General features: G+C 40.8%; 1 protein-coding gene across 4 annotated transcripts in view; it reads left to right on the top strand.

Annotated features, from left to right (window-relative positions):
• Positions 1–20,000, top strand: part of MGMT (O-6-methylguanine-DNA methyltransferase) — a 165,633-nt gene that overhangs the window by 118,333 nt on the left and 27,300 nt on the right. For all 4 annotated transcript variants that reach the window (XR_014317857.1, XM_082764154.1, XM_082764156.1 and 1 more), the window contains exon 4: positions 12,871–13,028. Coding sequence is in view for 3 of the 4 variants with exons in the window: in XM_082764154.1 (XP_082620280.1) it covers positions 12,871–13,028 (158 nt within the window). In the remaining variant the exon portion in view is untranslated. The remainder of the gene's footprint in view (positions 1–12,870; positions 13,029–20,000) is intronic.

Below are 20,000 nucleotides of genomic sequence, written 5' to 3'. Positions count from 1 at the left end.
GAAGGCTGTGCTTTGTGCCGTGGGGCCACGTGCTGCCTGATGGGCAATAATGAGCATCGGTGCTTGGCAGATCTTACACGTGGGGATGTTCTCAGTTCGGTGTGCTGGGCATCGTGAAAACACTAGTTCCCTCTGAAAGGCAACTGGGGCTGAGTTCGACAAGATTAGCGTAGGCTGAAGACTAATACAGCAGCATGAACTCTAAAATTTGAGTTCAGAGTGCATAAATCCTGCAAACAGTCCTTAAATCCCAGTTAAGGTAAATTGCTACGTTTATCTTTGCTCATTCCCATGTAGAGACTTGTTTAAGCACAGCACTTGGATAGTCAGGGCTGTTTTTGCAGGGACTTCTTGATTTGTTTGTGCGTAAGTATCCCGTGCTACGTGGATATAGGTGTTTGCCAAACTAATTTTTAAAATAGACCGATTCAGAGCACTTTTTCTGCCTGGCTGTCGCCAGATGCAGACACGGCTGCCCCGCGAGAGCTGTCAGGAGGCGCAGGAGTAGCACGGTGGGAGGATGCAGGCTGCCTTTCCGCACTAACAGCAGCTGGGAAGGGGCTGCTCTGTCTGCAGGGTAGCAGGGCACAATGTCTGGAGCCATGGGAAGGGTGAGGATGCCCAAAACCCATGGCCAGACCTGCAGAGCTGGGCAGAGCCCAGCCGTGAGGAGGATGGAGAGGCCGTGCAGGCAGGAAGAGCCGAGCGGTGCCATCCTTCAGCTCCAGGCTATGGCTTTCCAAGCCAGTGACGGTATTTCTGATTCAAATAATTAAAGTTTTATTCAGTTTGTTTATTGCAGTATTAGTAATCTGGAAAAGAGGTTTGCAATAATAATGTTCGTGTTTTTTCCTACTGTTAAAGCTTTTATTATGCTGCCCTTGCCAGAAAGCACATCGTAAGAGCTTGGATTCAAAATTAAATATGACCTCAGTGTTTTAAAACACAATTACAATAACTATCCATTTAGTATTTTTTTCTTTTACTTTCGACATATGGTCAATATACTTATGTCAGTTTTTAAAGGCATTATTTTATGCTATGCTAACTATTGAACGTGTTCCAGCTGCTGTAGTAAATAGCGACGAAAAGAGCTCTTGAAGAAGTTCATTGCACGAACCGCTCCTTGGGTGAAATTGCCATGGTGCCCTGTGTCACGTGCTGCCTGTAGGTAAAGAAAAAAACCCCACCTTGCTTGATAAGAGAAACTTATATTATTTATATGGAACAGAACAAACCAATTTACAAGAAAGGCACTTAAGTGGGAAGCTTATTTATTAATGAGCGTAGTACACAAGCTAATGGGGTTGTAATGCAGATTCACCTAAAGCTCGGAGGACGGCAGTCTCCAGGCACTGTTCACCACTTCAAAAGGAGAGAAAGCATACTTCAGGAATATTTCTGCACAACTCCAGACACAGTTATGTAAATTACACTTTTGTTTGTCTCATCTTGGCCAGAAGGATCTTCAGTGGTCGTCTCCATTTCTCCTACCATGGGTCATTTCACAGCAGGAACCTCCCAGCTGCCAAGGCTGCAATATTCAGCTGGGTTTGGGTCCTGCTTCGTGCTCCATGTGTCCTGCACAGGTCCCCAGCCCCTGCTCCCCGAGGGCTCTGCACCCACAGGAGGTGGGCATACACCAAACCTTAAAGCATGAAAATGAAGGACCATACTCCTTTTATTATTGTGTTTGTTTATTTTCCTGCTGTTATAAGGTTGTATTTCTATGAAAGTTCTGGTTTTGAGGCATCATTGGTAAGCAGCAAAACAAATTCTTCATCAGGTAATGACCTTTTAGGAACGGTTCTGCCAATGCCAGTGAGACAAAATCCCAAAGCCCTGTAAAAAGCCTTTGGAGAAAGACATAGAGTGTATTTATTAACTGTGCAGTCTTAACTGCCGTGAATTAGCAGTATTGTCTAAGCGTCCTGTCCTACGGTGACATCAAACTTGGCTGCTGAGTGCCTGTTAGGAACCCAGATTTCCATAAGTTTCGTGGTTGTTTAGTCTGATGCTGAGCTGCAGTAAGTGGCAATGTTTCTGTGGTTTTGGTGTATGAATACCTGGCTTTAATAAATAACCAAATGCCATTGCTTTGCACTGGTGTTGGAAGCCTCACAGTAACACGGGAGGCCCAGGATAGCCTCAGGGACCTGTCTGATCCCTGTCCTGCCACGCTTCCACCCTTACAGCTGCCTCTGTGTGAAGAGCATCTGAAGGGCCTCAGTGACATGGCAAAACTATTTTCATAGTTATTTTGTTTTATTTTTTTTGCAGCAGCAGCATGCAGGCAGCGCATCTGATGGGATCCCGCACACCGGGCATAAGATGAGCCTGTGTTTAGTCCTAACAGGAGATGCTCAGAGGGCAGAGACTGTGACCCACTCTGGGAAGTTAGTTTGAAAAATGGCTTTATGAGCTGAATTCTTAAGAGTTTCCTGATTTATCTGTATCTTAATTCATTTTAATAGGCTGGAGTATCTGCAGGTGCTGTTGATTATAATTCGTGGTGCTCACTTTCATCTTGAATTCGTGCATTAGCACATGTCAAGGTGGACATCTAGAGTCTGCCTTGAGTTCCCTTCCATCAATTTCCCCGTGTGCCATTGGAGATCACAGACCTTGCTCTTGCAGCAGCATTATAAGGATTGTCATGTGTATTTTAACTGCCTTCGTTTTGTTAAGGGTAGTGTGGTGGTGGTTTTTTTTTTGGTGTTTTTTTTTTTTTTTTTGTGTGTGTGTTTTTTTGATCCATGCATAACAAGGATTGTATCTGTCTTAGATAAGTAGAAAAATATAAAATTTACTTCAGATACCATCTGGCAGCTGCACAAAGCAGGCAAAAAGTGGGGAAAGCAGTGGTGAATATCCTGGACCAGAGGAGCCAAGTGGGGAAACGAAGGAAGTCTGGTGTGTGGTGTAAGGGTCCCCAGCAGCCAGCCCTAACACAGTTAATTGCCTGTGATAAAACCGACCTCAGAAGTCTGATGGGAGAATTCTTTTATACGGGAAAAAATGTTTTGTAACAATTTCTTGTAAGTGCTAAAATTAACTGACTTTCTTTTAACCTAATTATAGATAGAACTGATGGTATCACCTATGCTTAATGTTGCCTAACATCCTGGGTGAGAGTGTGCTGCTGCTTATAACTTTGCAGAATATTTGCTTTTTGCTTTAAAGCATTTCATATGAAATGTCTGCTTAAATGTTGCTGGTGGAGGGTCTTTTGGGCATGTGATTGATTTCCCCCATTCTCAATTCAGAGCAGGTTGATCCTTTCCAGTAAGAAGATACACAGAAATTGTGTGTGGCTTTTTTTTTTTTCTTTCTTTCTTTTTTTTTTTTTTTTTTTTGACAAATCTTTTAGTTGTTCTGCTGCCAAACCCACTGATTTGAAACAGAAAATACTTATGAAGAGGCTACTCTGATACTAGGAACATTTTTGTTCTCCAATATGGTCAAGCTGTTGGGCCTTTGGAAAGTATTCATTTGTTAAAAGCTTAGTCTTTTGCTGATGCTGTACTTTTAGAAAGGATGACCAGAGCAGTGTTTTCTCCTGCAGTTGCTGTTTTTCTGGCCACCCTGGGCCAGCCCTGGGTATGTTATGCCACCAGTTTGATTCCCTTTCTGTTTTATTCCGAAAGTCCAGGTTTCCATCCATTTATTTTGCATTATGTCTTGGAGACAAACTTGTAAGGAATAAAACCAGCCCCATGGAGGGGAATGGATCTCCTGAAGAAGGTGAGTTGAGGGTGATAGGCAGGAGGTGGGGTGGTCACCAGTGTAGAAAAAGGGCAGAGAATTGAAACTGGACAGTAAGGAGAGGGTAGGATGCTGGCATTGAGTAGGCAATGAATCAGGGCTTTGGGCATTGAAACACAGGGCAGAAAATTGAGATGGGTGAAGAACCGTAACTTTCCAGTGGTTGTCTTCGCACTCTTCCATTGTTTTGATATAGATCTTTGTCCATGAGATACACTTCTTTGGAAACACAATAAATATGTTCAGGAAAAATAAGCCAAGACCACACGTAGTATTGTTTTCCTTGAACCTGTTTCTTGTGTTCCTAGAGAAGTCTGCCTCTCACTGATTGTTTTGTTTCCTCCATGGTCTCACAATGCTGTATCCCAGGGCAAGATCTTGTTTGAAATCTGTGTCTCTCTATATAGGATTCCAATCAAAACTTTAATGGTACAGGGCAGCGAGTAGCGTTTAATGACCTTCAGTGCTATCACTTGAGTCTTTTGGGCATTGACATTGATTTTCCTTATCTTGGCATGTGAAGACAGGAGTCTCACTCCCTTCTTTAAAGTGTTTGCTGGTACACACTAGTAGCACAGAATAAGCAGGCAGCATCCTTCCAGGCACAACAGCTGGCCACGACGATGGGCTGCACACACTACTTTCATAGACAACCTCCATACGGTACCCAAACTTCGTTACTTGCAAAAGTCAGAAAAAAAGATTAGGCCACTTGGATTTCTGTGTATTTTACTTGAGAGGTAATCAGTATATTTGAAATTTATATATGACCTGCAGCTTTGTGTGCAGGTTCTTCTTTTTCAGGTTAAATGATACCCATAAGAATTTTAATCCTTAATAATAACTAAAAATAGAATGGAGAAAATATTGCAAAGGTTGTATGAAAAATAATGTCTTACTAAGTTCTGAGATCTTATGCCTTTCCATAACTGCATCAATTTCTTCTTAACAGGTCTTAAAAAGAACCGTAGTAGGGACAGTTCAACAAGAATTGTGTTTTTTTTGTCTCTCTCCATTACAGCTCTCATCCTTTTTTTAATCTGTTGCTACTGTCATATAGACACTTCATTTATAAGAAGCTAAATTAAACTATGTAAGAATGAGCTTCCCCGTGAATTTCAAGCTTAAAAAGCTGCTTTGTTCATTGATTCAGTTGTGGGGAAAAATGCAACACAGGCATACGGCTATTTGAACTCTTTATTTGCCACATTTACAATATTAATAACACAGTTTCTAGAAGTTGTCACATCAAGTAAAAGATCTTCATTCCAGACTGTCTTTTGGGGCCAAATTGAGACTGGATGCATGCATTTAATAAATTGTAGTCTCAAGTAGTCATTTTTGTAAATAATTAGCTTCAGTGAAAGAATAAGTTAGCATATTGTATGCATCTAATGTTGCAAATGTACATACAGCAAACTTTCCTATTAATCAACAGTCAAGCACTGTAAGTTGGGTCTCATACATAATGAATTGTTCTTAAACCTCTTGGGTTTCATTGATAGAAAAATAAGAGAAAACACGAGTGTAGTAAGCTTTTGAATAAAATTTAACGAGATTGCTCTGCATCCTGTAATTGTTTTGGAGTCATTAGAGACCAGATAATTCATCCGCAGTTTTGGGGTGGCTTTAGCCTTCATCTATCAAAGAAAGACTATTTAAATGACATTTAGGTGTTGATAAAATACATTTTTATTTGTTTCCACAATGAAGGCTTCATTGAAAACACCAGTTAAATCTATGTAAAGAATAATGCTGCATGACTGAGTCTCATTTTAATGTTAATTTTTGAGTTCTAATTATTACTGATTCTTCCATTTGAAAAGTAACACACCAGCTATTTCACTAAAGAAAAAAATGATTTGGTAAGACAGCCATTTGAATGCTACTACAGAGATGTAGAGGTATAAGGAAGATAGTAGGATAGCCTTTGCTTTTCAGGCATTGCAATTGTTTATATATGCCTGGTTTCTTTTGACTTCATATGCATGAATGTGTAGAGTTGTCTTTAATCAGATGTGAAATACATTAAGAAAATACATTAAAAAAAAACATAAACAACATAAACTTTTAACTTACTCTTGCCTTTTGTATGTATTTACTCACAGAAGAGCTACTGTTCAGATGCTAGAGAATCAGCAGTGTGATTTAGGGACTCATCAAAATTAACTATACTAATGACCCTAAGCTGTGGAGATGCTTGATCCCCCTGATGTGCCCCATCTGATTAGTGCCTAGGACAAAGTTTAACCATGGCAGCTCACTGCCAGGAGGCATCCTGCATGGATCGTAGCTTTGGTTGGTACTTGGGGCTGTCTGAGGGGCAATATCCAGAGCCTGAGGGGCAATATCCAGAGCAAGCGGCACAAGGGAGAAGGGTCTGTGTTCAAGCACACGGGCTTGTGTGGTCTTTGGGCTGCAGTGTGGCACCTTCCAGGGGGGAAAATGACCCAAGGAGCCCTCTTTCTCACTGTTCTCAGGTCACTTAGAGACTCTCTGGTCCTGTCAGATGCTCCGTGGACTGTTTTGTTTCTCACACGACTCATAGAGGGGTTATGGCTCCATCAGAAATTCTTCCCCGAGGTGATGACAGGACTCTACTGTAATTGGGCAATGTTCCCAAAAATGTTTTCCTCTCCACCCATGGGCAGATTCCTTCTGTAAGATCATCTCCATACGCCTGATGTCAAAAAGCTTTCTTTTTCCCCCCCACCCCCCTAGCAGGAGGGTAAAAGCCATTCCGAAGTCCACCCACACTCGCCGTGGCGTTTGACGCTAAGTAGGTCTGCAGTCTCCACGAGAGCCATGTCTAAATTGCTGTCAGATCGCATCACGCGCTCTCGCCGCCGAGCAGGGCTGCCGGGTCATGTCAGAGCCCATTCGTTATAGTTCCAGCCTGCTACAGCAACGGGCCTCTGGTCTTTCTCTCTTAACAAGAAGATTAGCATGACAGCCGCATGGAGCTCCTTACGTGCACTCACAAAACACTTGTTTCGGTTGGGCTTCAATTACCATCGGGACCTCGGCGGCCGAGCTTTGGTCACCCTGACGTCGAACACCTTTGGGTCCAGCAGTCCTGGTCTTGCTGATGTGAGAGTCTGTGTTTTGGGAAGGTTTCTATAATCATTTCCCCTTTTGTGGTTGTATTTTTGGGGGAATTTTGGGGAAAAGAAAATGATTGCTGATGATTGCTTTCACAGCATTCAGATCATTTCAAGAGCCAAATCCTTCTGAATTAGGAACAATACATTTATATTTTACTATACAGTTTTCTGTTAATGAACAAAATCTCCTATGGATGTGTCTCAGTGTCCAAATATAATTATTTTTCACTTACCTGAATGTAACAGGATATTGCAAATCCTGTGATTTTCAGTGCCATGTGTACCACAGTGTCAAAACACAATTCAGTTTGTAACAGCCTGGCAAAAACCCAAATTTCTGTGATAGGACATTGGATAGTTGCATATAGAAACAGACGTTCCATATCTTTTTCCTTTTTTTCTTTTTTCTTTTTTATTTATATTTTTATTTGTATTTTAGGTTTTTATCCCTGCTGTTATCTGAGTGGAAGTGTTGTAGTTAAAGTAATATAATAATGCAATTATCTGAGTTTACCCATATGAGCCAGTGGCCCTTTGGTGATTGAAGTTTAGTTTCATAGGGAGTTGCAGTTTTTGTGTTAGTTGGGAGGCTTTTTTGTTCTGTATTTTAACTGAATTGAAATAGAGGGCAATCTTCATTAGTTCAGCATTTGTAGCCATTCATAAACTTCTTCTTAGGCAAGCCACTAGAGGGTGAGGTAAGTATCAGTGGATTAGATGTTCAGGTGTGTGTAGCTACAGACAGTAGAAGCTAGCAGTGTATATTATGTTCAACCAATCAATTATATTTAATAGAAACGTAACTTTAATATAAATATACAAATAAATATATAAATATGTTGTGGGTGTTGATATGACATTGTCATAATGTTTTCCTCCCTTTGCCCTGAGGAAACTGCCAGCAGAGCTATATATTCTCTTTATTTTAAATCATATAACTCAAGGTCCATCATGTAATGTTTCAGTTAAGTTTTATAAGTGATGGACAGGGGCAAAAAGGAGCTCAGAAATAAATAATTAAAATCCTACCAGTTTAGAAGATGGGTACCCACTGAGGCTTTTCATCATGAAACACAGCATTTCTCTGGTTTTCATAATGGTTAAGATATTTAGAATGATACTGAAGCCAATTTGCTGCTTACATGTTTATTTTGGAAGCGTGCTAGAAACTTCCAGTTCTTGGCAAATGGTTTGGAAGGATCCTGTTAAACTGAAACAGGTGGCGTTTCTGACTTTCTCCTCCTTTGCTCAAACCATATTTTCCTTTATTTCATCACATGCAAATTTATAAGAAGTCATGGAGGAGACACGGCTGGGATAGGAACCTCAGGAGGACACCTCTCAGCTGCAAGAGCCTGGTGACTTCCCTAGGTGGGGAGGTCAGGCTTAAAAAGAGCTGAAACTGAAATAAATACATGGGATTTCAGTAAGAGTGATGTGGAATAGCTATTGTACATGTAAACTGGAGCAGTAAGTCTGCACCCAGGCTGTGGTGGGTTCCCATGCTGGGACAGACCTTATGTTGCTCTTGGACTTTGTCACCACCACGAGCTGAACGCATGGGCTGGAGGTCTGCAGCAGCAGCAGTTGCTCCTGACCTTGAAAGAATCTTCTCTTGGGAGAGATCCAAAACTTTAGGAAAAAAAATATATATTTTTAGTCTGCTTTTTATAGCTTGAAAAACTCATGTTATTTCTATTCAAAGACTATGTAGTTTTAGTTAGGCATCACATAGTAAAGCCATGTAGAAGAGTCAGTCATTTGCAGCTGAGTAGCCATTTAACATCAACAGAAAAATGTTTGTTTTTTTTTTTGTTTATTTGTTTTGCTTGTTTGTTTGTTTGTTTCTTTAAAAAAGGGCATCTAACTTACTGAACACACATCATCCTCAGTAATGCAAACAAACTTTCAGTTTAATAAGCCAAAGTTATTACTTAATGACCAGGTAAAAATACAAAAAGAAACGCCACTTGGAATTTTTCGAGAAGCCGGACAGCGGCTAATACTGTTCAGTAATGAAAGCAATTGCAGTGAAAGAATCCAGTGAAAGTGTGAGTGATTTAAATAACACTACTGCATTTAAATAAATGCTTCTCATTATTCTAGCCACATTGCAAAAAAAAAAAAAAAAAAAAGGTGCCGGTGCTTTTTAAGAAAAAGTAATGCAACTCTCCAAGGCAGAAATAAAGGAATTGGATTTCTTATAGCTTCTTTTTTTTTTTTTTGCCCCCCCCTCCTTTTTTTCATTTTTACGTGAACATGCTTGGTTTATTTTCCTATATAAAAAAAATTTATATACATATACATATATTGTTGAACCACAGATTTGAGACTTAAGCTTTCTGCAGGTAGGTCGGTGAGTCCCTTCCTGTGCCCTTCTCCAAGACAAGGAGCATGGAGAAAAGAGGGAGCCCTTTTCTTGTTCATTGCTAAAGATGAGGCACAATTAGTTAAGGTAAGAAGGGCATTTGCCTCTAACATTACACAAACTTTTTCCTGTCCATCTTCATGTTTGACATGATGAAAGACTAATGTTTGGAATGGGCATTCAACCTTCCCAGGAAGCCTAACACCGAAAGAGGAATTTCACACGAGGGGGAAAAGTTTCCCGTAACGTAATTCATCTGCTCTCCTTTTCTTCTTATGAATGTTTTGAGACTACTTCTGCCGTGCTTTTTGAAATAGACGTATGGTTTAGTCGGACCAAAGTGTGGCTTTGAAGCCTCAGAAAAGCCTTTTAAAGGCAGCTGGTGTTTTAAGTTGAATTTTTAATGACGAGGTAGTTTGTAGAAGGAATACTGCTATGCAACTTTGGAAAGAGAATGGGGAGGAGAAAAGGGAGGGGGAGGAGGGCCAGTAGAAGACGCCTATGCATTAGTTATGTTCTTTCTTTTTCTTTATTAATGTCATCAAATTCCCGGGAATAGTTGTTAGCATTTCTAGCCAAGCAAAGTTAAGGTGAAGATTTTTTTTTTATCTTTCTGCCAGTGTGAACCTTTCAGCATGTATGTTGGTGAATCGACTTTGTATTCTACAGCAGAAGAGATCAATGCGTTCTTAGAAAGTGCCACCTCTTCTTGCAGAGCTTTGCTTTTCCTGACAGTGGTAGAAAGTGGAGATTGGAGATGTGAAAAGACGTGAAGTGATGGGAGAACCTCCCAGAAAAATATCTGGAGATGTTCAGCAGCGATAAGGGGCTCTCCTTATAAATGGTAATTACAATTAAGCCTTACATCCAAACCTTTGTGCCAGGGAAGACCTGGTAGAAGGGAGAAGTATATGTGATGGTGGTGAAAACATATCCTTGTGTTGGGGTGGATGTGCTGTGGCATACGGCAGGCTCTTGTAGCCCCCCCAGCCACACAAATAGGCAAGGCAGCTGCTGTAATTCCTGTCTTTTCAAAGAGAGGGGCTTGTGGTGGGCCTTGACGCTGCTCCTGAGTGTTCGATAAGGAGTTAAAGGCCTGAAGGTTGCCTTGTGGCTTTAGGCAAAGCCCCGGGAAGCCCACAGCATCAATTTCAGAAGCACTGCACCTCGCCGACCTGGGGGTGCTGCCCCCCACCCAGGGCAGACTGGCGGTGCTGGGTGCAGGCCTCAGGCCGCGGTGGTGGGAGGCCACTCGGGGGCTGCCTGCTCGCCAAGCAGCGAGGAGATGTATTCTTTTGGTTTTATTATGATATTATAGCCCAAATCACTTCCAGACTCCCAAGTATGTGAAGCAAGATGATGTGAAAACCATAAGGTTACTGTAGTTTTGAGTGCTTTCTATGCTCTTCTGGATAAATGGAGCAGAAAAGTCTCCCAACTTGTCTTGGAGATTTCAAAGGCATTATTATATTCTGTAGTTATGATATTGTCATAGCTCTAACAATCCACAGTAAAACTGAGCCCTATTCTGCTGAGTGTTGTACATGTGCAGAATAACTGATTATCCTTGGTGTCGAGAGCTTGGGTTTGAGGTCTGTGTCACACAGATATTCATGTGAAAATGTTTATGCACAGATTCTCAGACTTCTTTTTCTTTTTTTTTAGCAAAGAAATTATTGCATTGCAAAATAACATAAAGTAGAGATCAGTTTCATAAACTGATGCTACTTTCCCCTCCCCCTCCACTAAAAAAAAATACAAAATAAAAAAAGTGAGTAGTTTGGTAAGTAAATGGAAAGAGAAATGGGATTGCGTTTAATTTCTAGCAGACTGGATCCAAAGCTGATTCTGCAGTTTTGCTTTTCTTCCACTCCAAGTCATCAACTCGTCATATTCTTGTGCTGCTGGAGAATTTTAATTGTCCACCTCTGTGTCCCTCTTCTTCTATGCCACTTTCTAATCAGTAATTATGTGGCCTTCCATGGTTAACAATTAATCAGAAAAATGAGTCGGGGCTGGGAGAAATTGCAGGGGCGTTTGATCATGCACCAGACAAGTGAGGGTTTTGCTTCTGAGAGAAACCCTGAAACAGCTTCCGACTGCACATCATTTATCCTATCCAGAGGCAGGGCAGGTTGGTGTCTGATTACACGGGTGTCCTGTTGTGTTCAGCTTCGTGAGCTTTTGTGGATCAAGCATTTGAAGGTGTTAGGTCTTTTTGCAAAGGTGCCTTGTGGCAAAAGCAGACCCGGTGTCTTTCATGCCATTAGTGGTACATGATGCATTTAATTTTCTTAGGCTTTCTGCTAGGAGGTAACTAACAAAATATTTTCTCTCACTTGCAGCACACTCGAGCATGCTGGGGAATTTGTTTTGGTTTGATTTTTCCCCATAACTGTACGGCAGAAATACTCTGCTTTTCTTCTGTTTCAGGATCTCATGTATTTTGATATTTCCACAATTTTCTCTACTTTCTACTCCCTTGTGACAATCCAGCCTATAGCCAGAAGACTATTCTGTTGGGTTTTACCAGCATACTGTTGAGAAACAGTTCTGGGGTCTGGCTATATTTCCAGATGGGGAAAAAAAATAAAAATAAAATGCAATAAGCAGGAAATCAGAAAGGATGGTGTATCGGTGGTATTTAAGATTCAGGGTACTAGAAGATTGCTGGCAGGGGTTGCTGTTTTGGCAGTCGCTTTTGATGTTGTCTCATTGCTCTTCTCATGGTTTCTCTTGGGTTCATTGCCAATGGGCTGTGTTTGCTTATGGGTTTGCTAAAACTGGTCTCTACACCCACCACACCACAGTCTTGTAAAGCACCAGCAGAGCGCCACGATCTCTTAACTGACGCTGTTTTGCCTAACCAAGGGCATATGGCTTGGGAAACATGTCTGAATATTTGCAAATCTGGTGTTCACATTTCCAGTGCTCTCACACAGGCATTGCTCTTCCAGAAAAAAAGAAGAAAAAAAAAACAGCAAGAGAGAAAGGACATTTTTGTTTGCGGGTGCTTTCTGTTCGTTTGCTTTGCTCTTCAGTATCCTGAAAGCATGAGCTGCCATTGAAAATCAAATGAGTTCTCAATTGCTTCCTTCCAATTCAATAAGTGGAGGAAAGCAGAAACCTGCCAACGTTGCTGGAAGGAAACGCGGAAGAGGAAAGCGCTGGCTCTGCAGAAATCTGTTTCCTTTTCTTCTTTCCCTGGGGAAGGTCCCTGGGGAGACAGGACTGTGCCCGTAGGGGATGTGGTGGAGAAGCCTCACTTCCACGGAGGCATGAGGATGTGGCCTCTACCAGCCCCTTGGACTTGGGTGGTTTCATCTCCTTGCTCCCCAGTGTTTCCCACTTACGTCTGGTGTTTCCTTCTCACCGATCCTTTATTTTTTTTTAAGCAGGTGTAAGCAGCCATGTGTCATTGTTGCATTTCAGGAGGTGATGAGGATGAATTTTTGTTACTGCTGTTATGACTCTCATCACCACTTTTGTCAGAGCAGAAAAAAGACTTTCAGTCTGTGACTCACGATTGAGTGCTTCTGAGATGATTCATTCTTCTGCTAATGCAGGGAGTATGAATATTCATTTTTATAACTTTTATAATTAATAATTTTACAATTCTCTTTCTGTCCGCAGGGCAGAGGCGTCGGCGGGCTGCGAGGTGTGCGAAGGCGCGGAGGGGATGACGGAGCCGCTGAAGCAGTGCACGGCCTGGCTGCGCGCCTACTTCTGCGAGCCGGCGAGGACAGAGCAGCTGCCTGTGCCCCCCTTCCACCACCCCTTGCTCCAGCAAGGTCAGTGCCACCCCAACACCATGCTTTTGGCTCCCCTTGCCCTCCTTCTTGGCCACAGCGGTGCAAATGATGCAGTTCGGCTCCTGCCACGTGCTGGCTGGGAGGTTTGAATATGAACACGTCTGAATGATGGTACATTTTTCAGTAAGGTTGCTGCTCCCTTAAACTGTTGTCTTGCCAGGATCATGGGGCTGATGCTTGTGAGCGGTCAGCTAGCCAGCACTACAGAAACAGACGTGGAGTTGGGTGCCACGGGGAGCTGTGCTCTTATCTTTCTGATTGGTTTTACATTTGATTCCCCAAAATACCTACAGATATTTTGATATCTGTAGACAATGGACAAGTGCTATTACAAAGTAGTTACGATGGTCATGTATTTTGATGAAAGCATGGCATGAGAAAAGTTCCTTCTTACCATTTTCCATTTAATGGACATTTTCCTGAAGACCTTGTAAAACGAGTCAATCACATGAAATGAAGTAGACCCCAGAATTAAGAAAATAATAATAATAAAAGCAGAAGTCTGATTTTGCAGTGGCTTCTTGGCTCTCCATGAATGTAATAATTTAACAGAGAATAAAATTTTCATTTTCTGAGATCTATGTTTTAATTGAATTAGATGATATGTATATATTCATAATAATAGAGCACCAGAAAGGGGCTCGTACCCTCTGCTACAGAAGGTAAGACAGCATTGTTCTTTATATTAAAAATATAAAATATGTGTATTTTTTCTTTGTGTGTGGTTCTAGGTGAAAGGCAATTTTTAAATATAGTTGCATAGATTTGTATTTTAAAGTATAGGGACAATACATAAGTACTCATGTAAAACAATTGCCAGTTTTACATGTGGAAAGGAACAGCTGTTTTTATAGCTACACATTCACAAAACTCAGCTCTGTCTACTGCTAATTACTGTTTTTATCCAAATTCTTATAAATAATAGGTTTCTTCCTGCTGTTACACTTTCTTATTCTTAAATATCCGATGGCAGCTTCAACGAGCAGAACAAAACCAAATGTGGTTGTTCTGCAGTGTTTTACAGATAGTCAGACTTTTGTTTTCAAAGGATGGGAGTTGTAAATTTTATGAACTTTGCACAGCACCTTTATTTCAGTGGTGAATTTCTATACTAATTCTTCTATATTATGAAAATTTCTCAATGCAACATCTTTCAGACTTAAATTGAAGGGTTGGTGATGACTTTTTAAAATTTTAAGTTGTGTACTACACTTCTTCCTCTGATATTTTTACAAACATTCTCATTTTTATCAACTAAAAAAATAATTATTTAGAGGTTTTTAGTGAAAGCATCCAATTAACATATGGGAGAATAAGCACTGACAATACGATGATATATCATTTGTTGGAATTGCCAAAATTTTCACAAAGTCCCATCTTCTGGGTGACTACATTACCATCTGACTATTTTTTTATTAGCTGGGATGAAATTAAAGAGCTGAATTGTGAAAACGTTAGGATTGGGATGAACATGAATGGGCAAAGCTGGTGGTGTTATTGCCGTTGCTCATTCCATCTTTGATTAGAAAAGAGGAATTCTGTTTCCCAGATGACTCACCAGAAGACCGCAAAACATGTAAAGTAATGCTTCTACTTTTATTAATTTTTCTAACTTGGCTACTGAATTCTTCTCAGCTGGGCTAATGAAGTCTTGTAATGGTGATGTTGCTTCTCCTCAGGGGTTCCTGCCGTCAGCAGGCCCGACCTCCTGGGGGGCTCTGGCCTTTCTCTGGGCAGCCTCCTCCCCAGGTGTGGGCACCCAGCTGGCACTGTCCCCTTTGTCGGAGGTGGCCAGGGGCTTTCTGGCAGCTTTGGGAGGTGGCCGGTGGCCACAAGCCCCTGTGGAGTCTCTCCAGCGTGGTGGCAGCAGTGGCATCATGGAGGCTGCGGCTGTCCTGCCCTTGTGCTGACAGCGGGCTGTGGTGGGTTCTGCACTGGGGAGGGCTGAAGTGTTTTTCTCGTTGTAGTATGCACAGGTCCAGGTTGTTTTAATTTAGTTTAGTTATTTGTGCTTGGTCTGAGACCAGGTGTGCGTGCTTTACAGGGGGAGGCACGTCCGTAATGGAAATGCTAACCCGGGACTAATTGACACAAGTCACATTGATGTGCTGCTGTTTGTATATATCCTCTTACATTTTCTTCTTAGTGCTACCTTCAGATAACAGATGAAAATAATATTGGAAGGAATGTGGAAATACATGTCAAAAAAATTTGAAGAAATTATTTTTAAAAGTTATTTAGTAGAAACATAGGGTAAAAACTGCATTATAATGGCTTAAATTGTATACTTCAATTTTTCTGTAAGTGAGAGTTGCAGTACTGCTAAATTAAGAATTTGGTATTTATTTACTTTTTCACATTTACATTTGAAAGTGCCTACTCATTTCTCCAGGCACTTAAAAATGCAGAATAAACACAAGTGAGAGCATGAAGATCCAAAGCTGTGAAGGCTTTTCTCTTCACACCAATTTCCTTACATGTCTCAGTTCATCAGCAGCTCTCTAACGAGTCGCCAGAACCTTTGGCCCATCTTTTCTCCCGTCCCAGTGAGTATGACCACTTACAGTACCGTTCTTTGATCCTGGCCTGTGCAAGTTCCATCATCAAGTGCTTTTGTGATAAGAGCTGATTATTGGATATTTTCTTTTTTCATTAAGAAGTCCTTAGATCAAACTGTCTTTAATTTTTTTATTTTTTTTCTGTGGAAGTGTCATCTGAGGACAGTAAGGGCTTTGCTTATCTTATGGCGTAGGATATCTTCAGGCCTTCAACACTTCACAACCAGGCTGAGGGACCTGCGGTTGGCCACACGAAACAAATTCAGCTGTGTGCTTTCTTTTTTTGGGCTCCTGGAAAAGCAAAGCACCAGTCATCCATCGGACACTGAGCCCCTTCCAACAATCCCTGTGCTGACTGTGAAAATGAAATAACCGTGTCATTATGCGGCCATAATTTGGCTGCCAAGTGCGTGTGCATTACCATCACACTGGCAAGCTCAGTTCTGACACTTACTGTTCCAGCCACACATCTCGTGTCCTAGATTTTCTAAAGTGCCTTTAATTCTCTAAATTACTATTAAAAGGGGGGAAAGCATCTAAAAGCACTCCAAATATGCAATTAAACATTCCTCCTTGTAACTCATCAGTGGTAAAGTTTGACTCTGAGGTGCTGGTGCTGTAGCACAGCTTGAGGCAGGCATGAAAAGTTCAAAGCTGGTTTCTCCACACCTCCAGAAGTTGTCAGCTCACCAGCTGTCCCCTTCCAGCATACGCAGCCAATTCTGTTTTCTTTTTTTTTTTTTTTCTTTTTTTTTTTTTTAATGTAATTGAAAACTGGAATTTTCATTGATTTGCATCATGGGCAGTGCTCAGTGTAGAATTTCATTGAACTAGGGAAAAGTAGGTTTTTCCCACTTCTCTGCAGTGTGACTTCAAGGTGTTATACCTTAGGAAAATGACAGAACATTTATCATGGAGAGTGATTAATTGGTCTTAATGTACCATGGTCATTAGCCCCCTTTATATATGAAGAAGAAAAATTGACCTTGTTGTTGTTTTGAAGCCTATGCATGAGTTGCTTGATTTGTGAGTTCATGAAATGGTAAAGGAAATGCTAAATTGGCCAGTCATGAATTTCCTGACTTTTCTTTATTTGTGTCTTACAAACTTACGGGTTGAGACTGCAGAAAGCATTGCAGCACTGGGCGCTGCAGCAGGGAGCAGTTGTGTGTTTCCAGACCAGATGGCTTATTAGAGCAACAAGAGCAGAGGAAATTGGACACACACAAGAGTTTTCCTTTGCCCTGTGACAAGCAGCAGCCCTGGGGCCCTGCTCTTTGCGTGCCATGCCATGCCCAGCCTCTGTCATCGCTGGACAAGCTCCTTTAGCTTTGCAAGATGACACTTTTATTTCTCGAGTCCAGAGTTCTTCAGTTGTGTCCCTGTACCAGAGGTGTGGATCCAGTGTGAAGGTGTTTTGTGGTGGCCCAGCTCAGCCACCCTGCTGTGCTGCTTACCATGGCTGTGTGAGGGAGCTGCCAGAGTGCAGGTCTGCAGGCGGTGCTGCCTGTAAGCGAGGGCAGCAAAAAGCTATGAAAAAGCCAGGGGAGGAACAATTTGAGGATGGAGACCAGGGAGGTGAGCTTTGCCAACCAGCTTAGGAGCTGAAATTTCCCGTGTATAATGCATGTTACTCATCCAAGAAGGGATACTGATGAAACACCTCATACATAATGGCAGCAGAGTCTTCAAAGACATCGGTAGTACCTCCATTCTCCCTTCAAGATGACTTTGCTCCGTGCCCAGGCCTGTAATCAATAATTACCCTGTGATTTCCTGGGAGCCTTCTCGTTCAGAAACTCGAACCAAAGCACAGTAGACTAGCAAACCTGGTGTAGTTGCCACCACAGGACAAAGAAGCACACTGTAAAATACCAGTTACCAGCTAAAGAAACTATTTACTTTCATAAATCTGTGTCACTCTCTGTGGAAGGGGACTTTGTCCTGCAGCTAACAGGGAGACTCTTGCTCCCTTGCTGCATGCCGGCCTGTCCCTCCTGGGATCCACACGTGTCCGTGGGATCTCTCCCTTCACAAAGTACCTGTAAAGAAAATCCTGCCATTAATAACATCTCGCTTGCTCTTACACCTTGCCACTAGTGGGAGCACTTTTGTTTTACTGTTATTTTTGTACATCCTAAACTATTTTAAAAAATTGCAGCAAATTAAGATAAAAGATAAAACGCTAAGATAAAAAAGTAGATATTCTTCATTCTGTCTGTAAGTCAGAAAAGACCAAAGTATTTTTTTTCCTTTTGGTGGCTGAAATGCTCAAATCACTAGTTTTCTGAAGATCGCAGGGCTGTTGATTTGATTTACTTCTGAGACATCATATTCAACATGCCCTGAATACTTATATTTTTTAAAAGTGTTTTTAAAGACTGTACTGCTTACCCTAATTGCTGTGTGAAGCATATCCTAAGAGTAAATGTTTCTCTCGTGCAATTTAGCCAAATGCTTTTTCAATACATGAAGTTTACTAAAATAAGAAAAGCATTTACAGTATTAAGATCAATAAAGATCTCTCTTCCCTTGCTTTAAGTTGAAGCTAGTAAAACAATTGTAAAAATTCTTTACCTTTTTGAGATACTGCCTAGTAAAGCCAGAAAGTTTCAAACTTTGGGTGCCAGTTTATAGATAGTAGGATAGCAACTCTGTGCTCAAATTCAGCAGGATAGAAATGGCTGGGAAATATTTATTTATATAATATATTAAAATATATGTGCCTTTATTATATTATAATATATCTTATATTGTAATATATGAACATATATAAATAATAATATATAATATAGTGTATGGTATATAATATTATAACAATATATGATTATATATAACAGCTTTATCGGTGTATATATGTAGATAGATATATATGAAATAAAGGAATGAGTAAACTACTCTTCAGGAGCTCCAGAAACAGAGAGCATAGGTCTGAGGCTTCCAAGGCTTGAAGTGGAGAAGCTGTGACCAAAAAAAAATGATCAGAAGAGTAGGAGGAGGACACTCAGGGGCATCAGCTGCCAGAGCAGCCATAAGCATTTATGTAACAAAAAAAAATATGTAATGTGATGGTTTGGTGATTTGCAGCCTTGAGGAGAACAGGAGACAATGGGAAATAAAGGTGGTAAGAACAGGTGAGAATACAAAGGGTTAATATGACCTATGAATGATTTTACTAAGGTGAAGGTAACTTAGATCATTAATAGAAAATGTAACCATAAACATCATAAGTACATCTTAAACTTCAGCGTTTTCTGACTCCTAGAATGATGTTTGCCCAGTGTTAGCAATGCAGTAAATACTAAAGGGAATGAAATTTTCATGATTTTAATATCTTTATTAACTTGTAATTCTTAAAGGGATGGCCTGTGGATATGAGACATATCTATAGAGACATACATATATCTGAGCCTTACATAGTTTTAATTTTCTTCAGTCCTGTGTATGTCTTGTAACTTTATTTGCCCTTTTAAACTAAATTGCACCTACTTTTAAATGACTCTTCTAGCATGATCTAATAAACATAAATCCATACGCAATATCTGAAATATGCTAGCTGGCTGGAGCTTGCTAGGATGATAGACAGTTGAAGAATATGGGGCAAATAATTACTTCTGCCTCTTATCAAACAATTGTGTTATCAAGTTCACTATTCACTCTTCTTCCCAGATATCAGATGCACATTTTTTCACTATATGAAAACAGAGTATGAGACACAGTGTCTTTTTTTTTTCCTTTGATTTTTAAATTCCTAGATTTGTAGGAGGGAATTTTAAAAAACATATTTGCTATGGGCAAGCCAACCTAATGGCCAAAATGCTGCTTCTTTTTTAAAACTGACCAGGAGCCTCTTTGCAGTACAAATCTTTGTAGTATTTTCCATGTGCACATGGACTGCCCAGACTTGCAAGTGGTGGTAGCAGACGTACAGAATTGTGGTAGGAAACCTTAGGAAGGAGTTAGAAGGCAACAGCAGGAGCCAGGTCATGAAGCTGGGTACATTGACCAGCTGGACTTATATAGATATGTATTTAAAAACATATTTGAGTGGAAGGGATGGTGTATTGGCAGCACTAACTCACACCAGTGCAGTGCAAATAAATAAATGACCAAACCCCGAGCCAGTGAGAGCTGTTGGCGATGTCACTTCATAGATTGCCCTATTCAGTGCATAACCATCTTCAACAGGAAAAATGGAAAATGCAGCCTACAGAAAAAAATGAAAGAGACAGCCTTGGCTCAGTATCATCTCTGCATGGTTACCTTATTTCCAGTGAAAAATAGAAAATACAGTAAAGTTCAATTGGGAAAGTGTAAGTCAACCAGCATTACCAAGTTGTACTTATATTTTGCAGAACTGAATTGCACTGATAAGTAACCTGCTGAGGAGGAG

Source organism: Aythya marila (genome assembly GCF_965140915.1).
Source record: "Aythya marila genome assembly, chromosome: 7".
Lineage (NCBI taxonomy): Eukaryota > Metazoa > Chordata > Aves > Anseriformes > Anatidae > Aythya > Aythya marila.
This window is presented reverse-complemented; position numbering and strand designations above follow the sequence as displayed.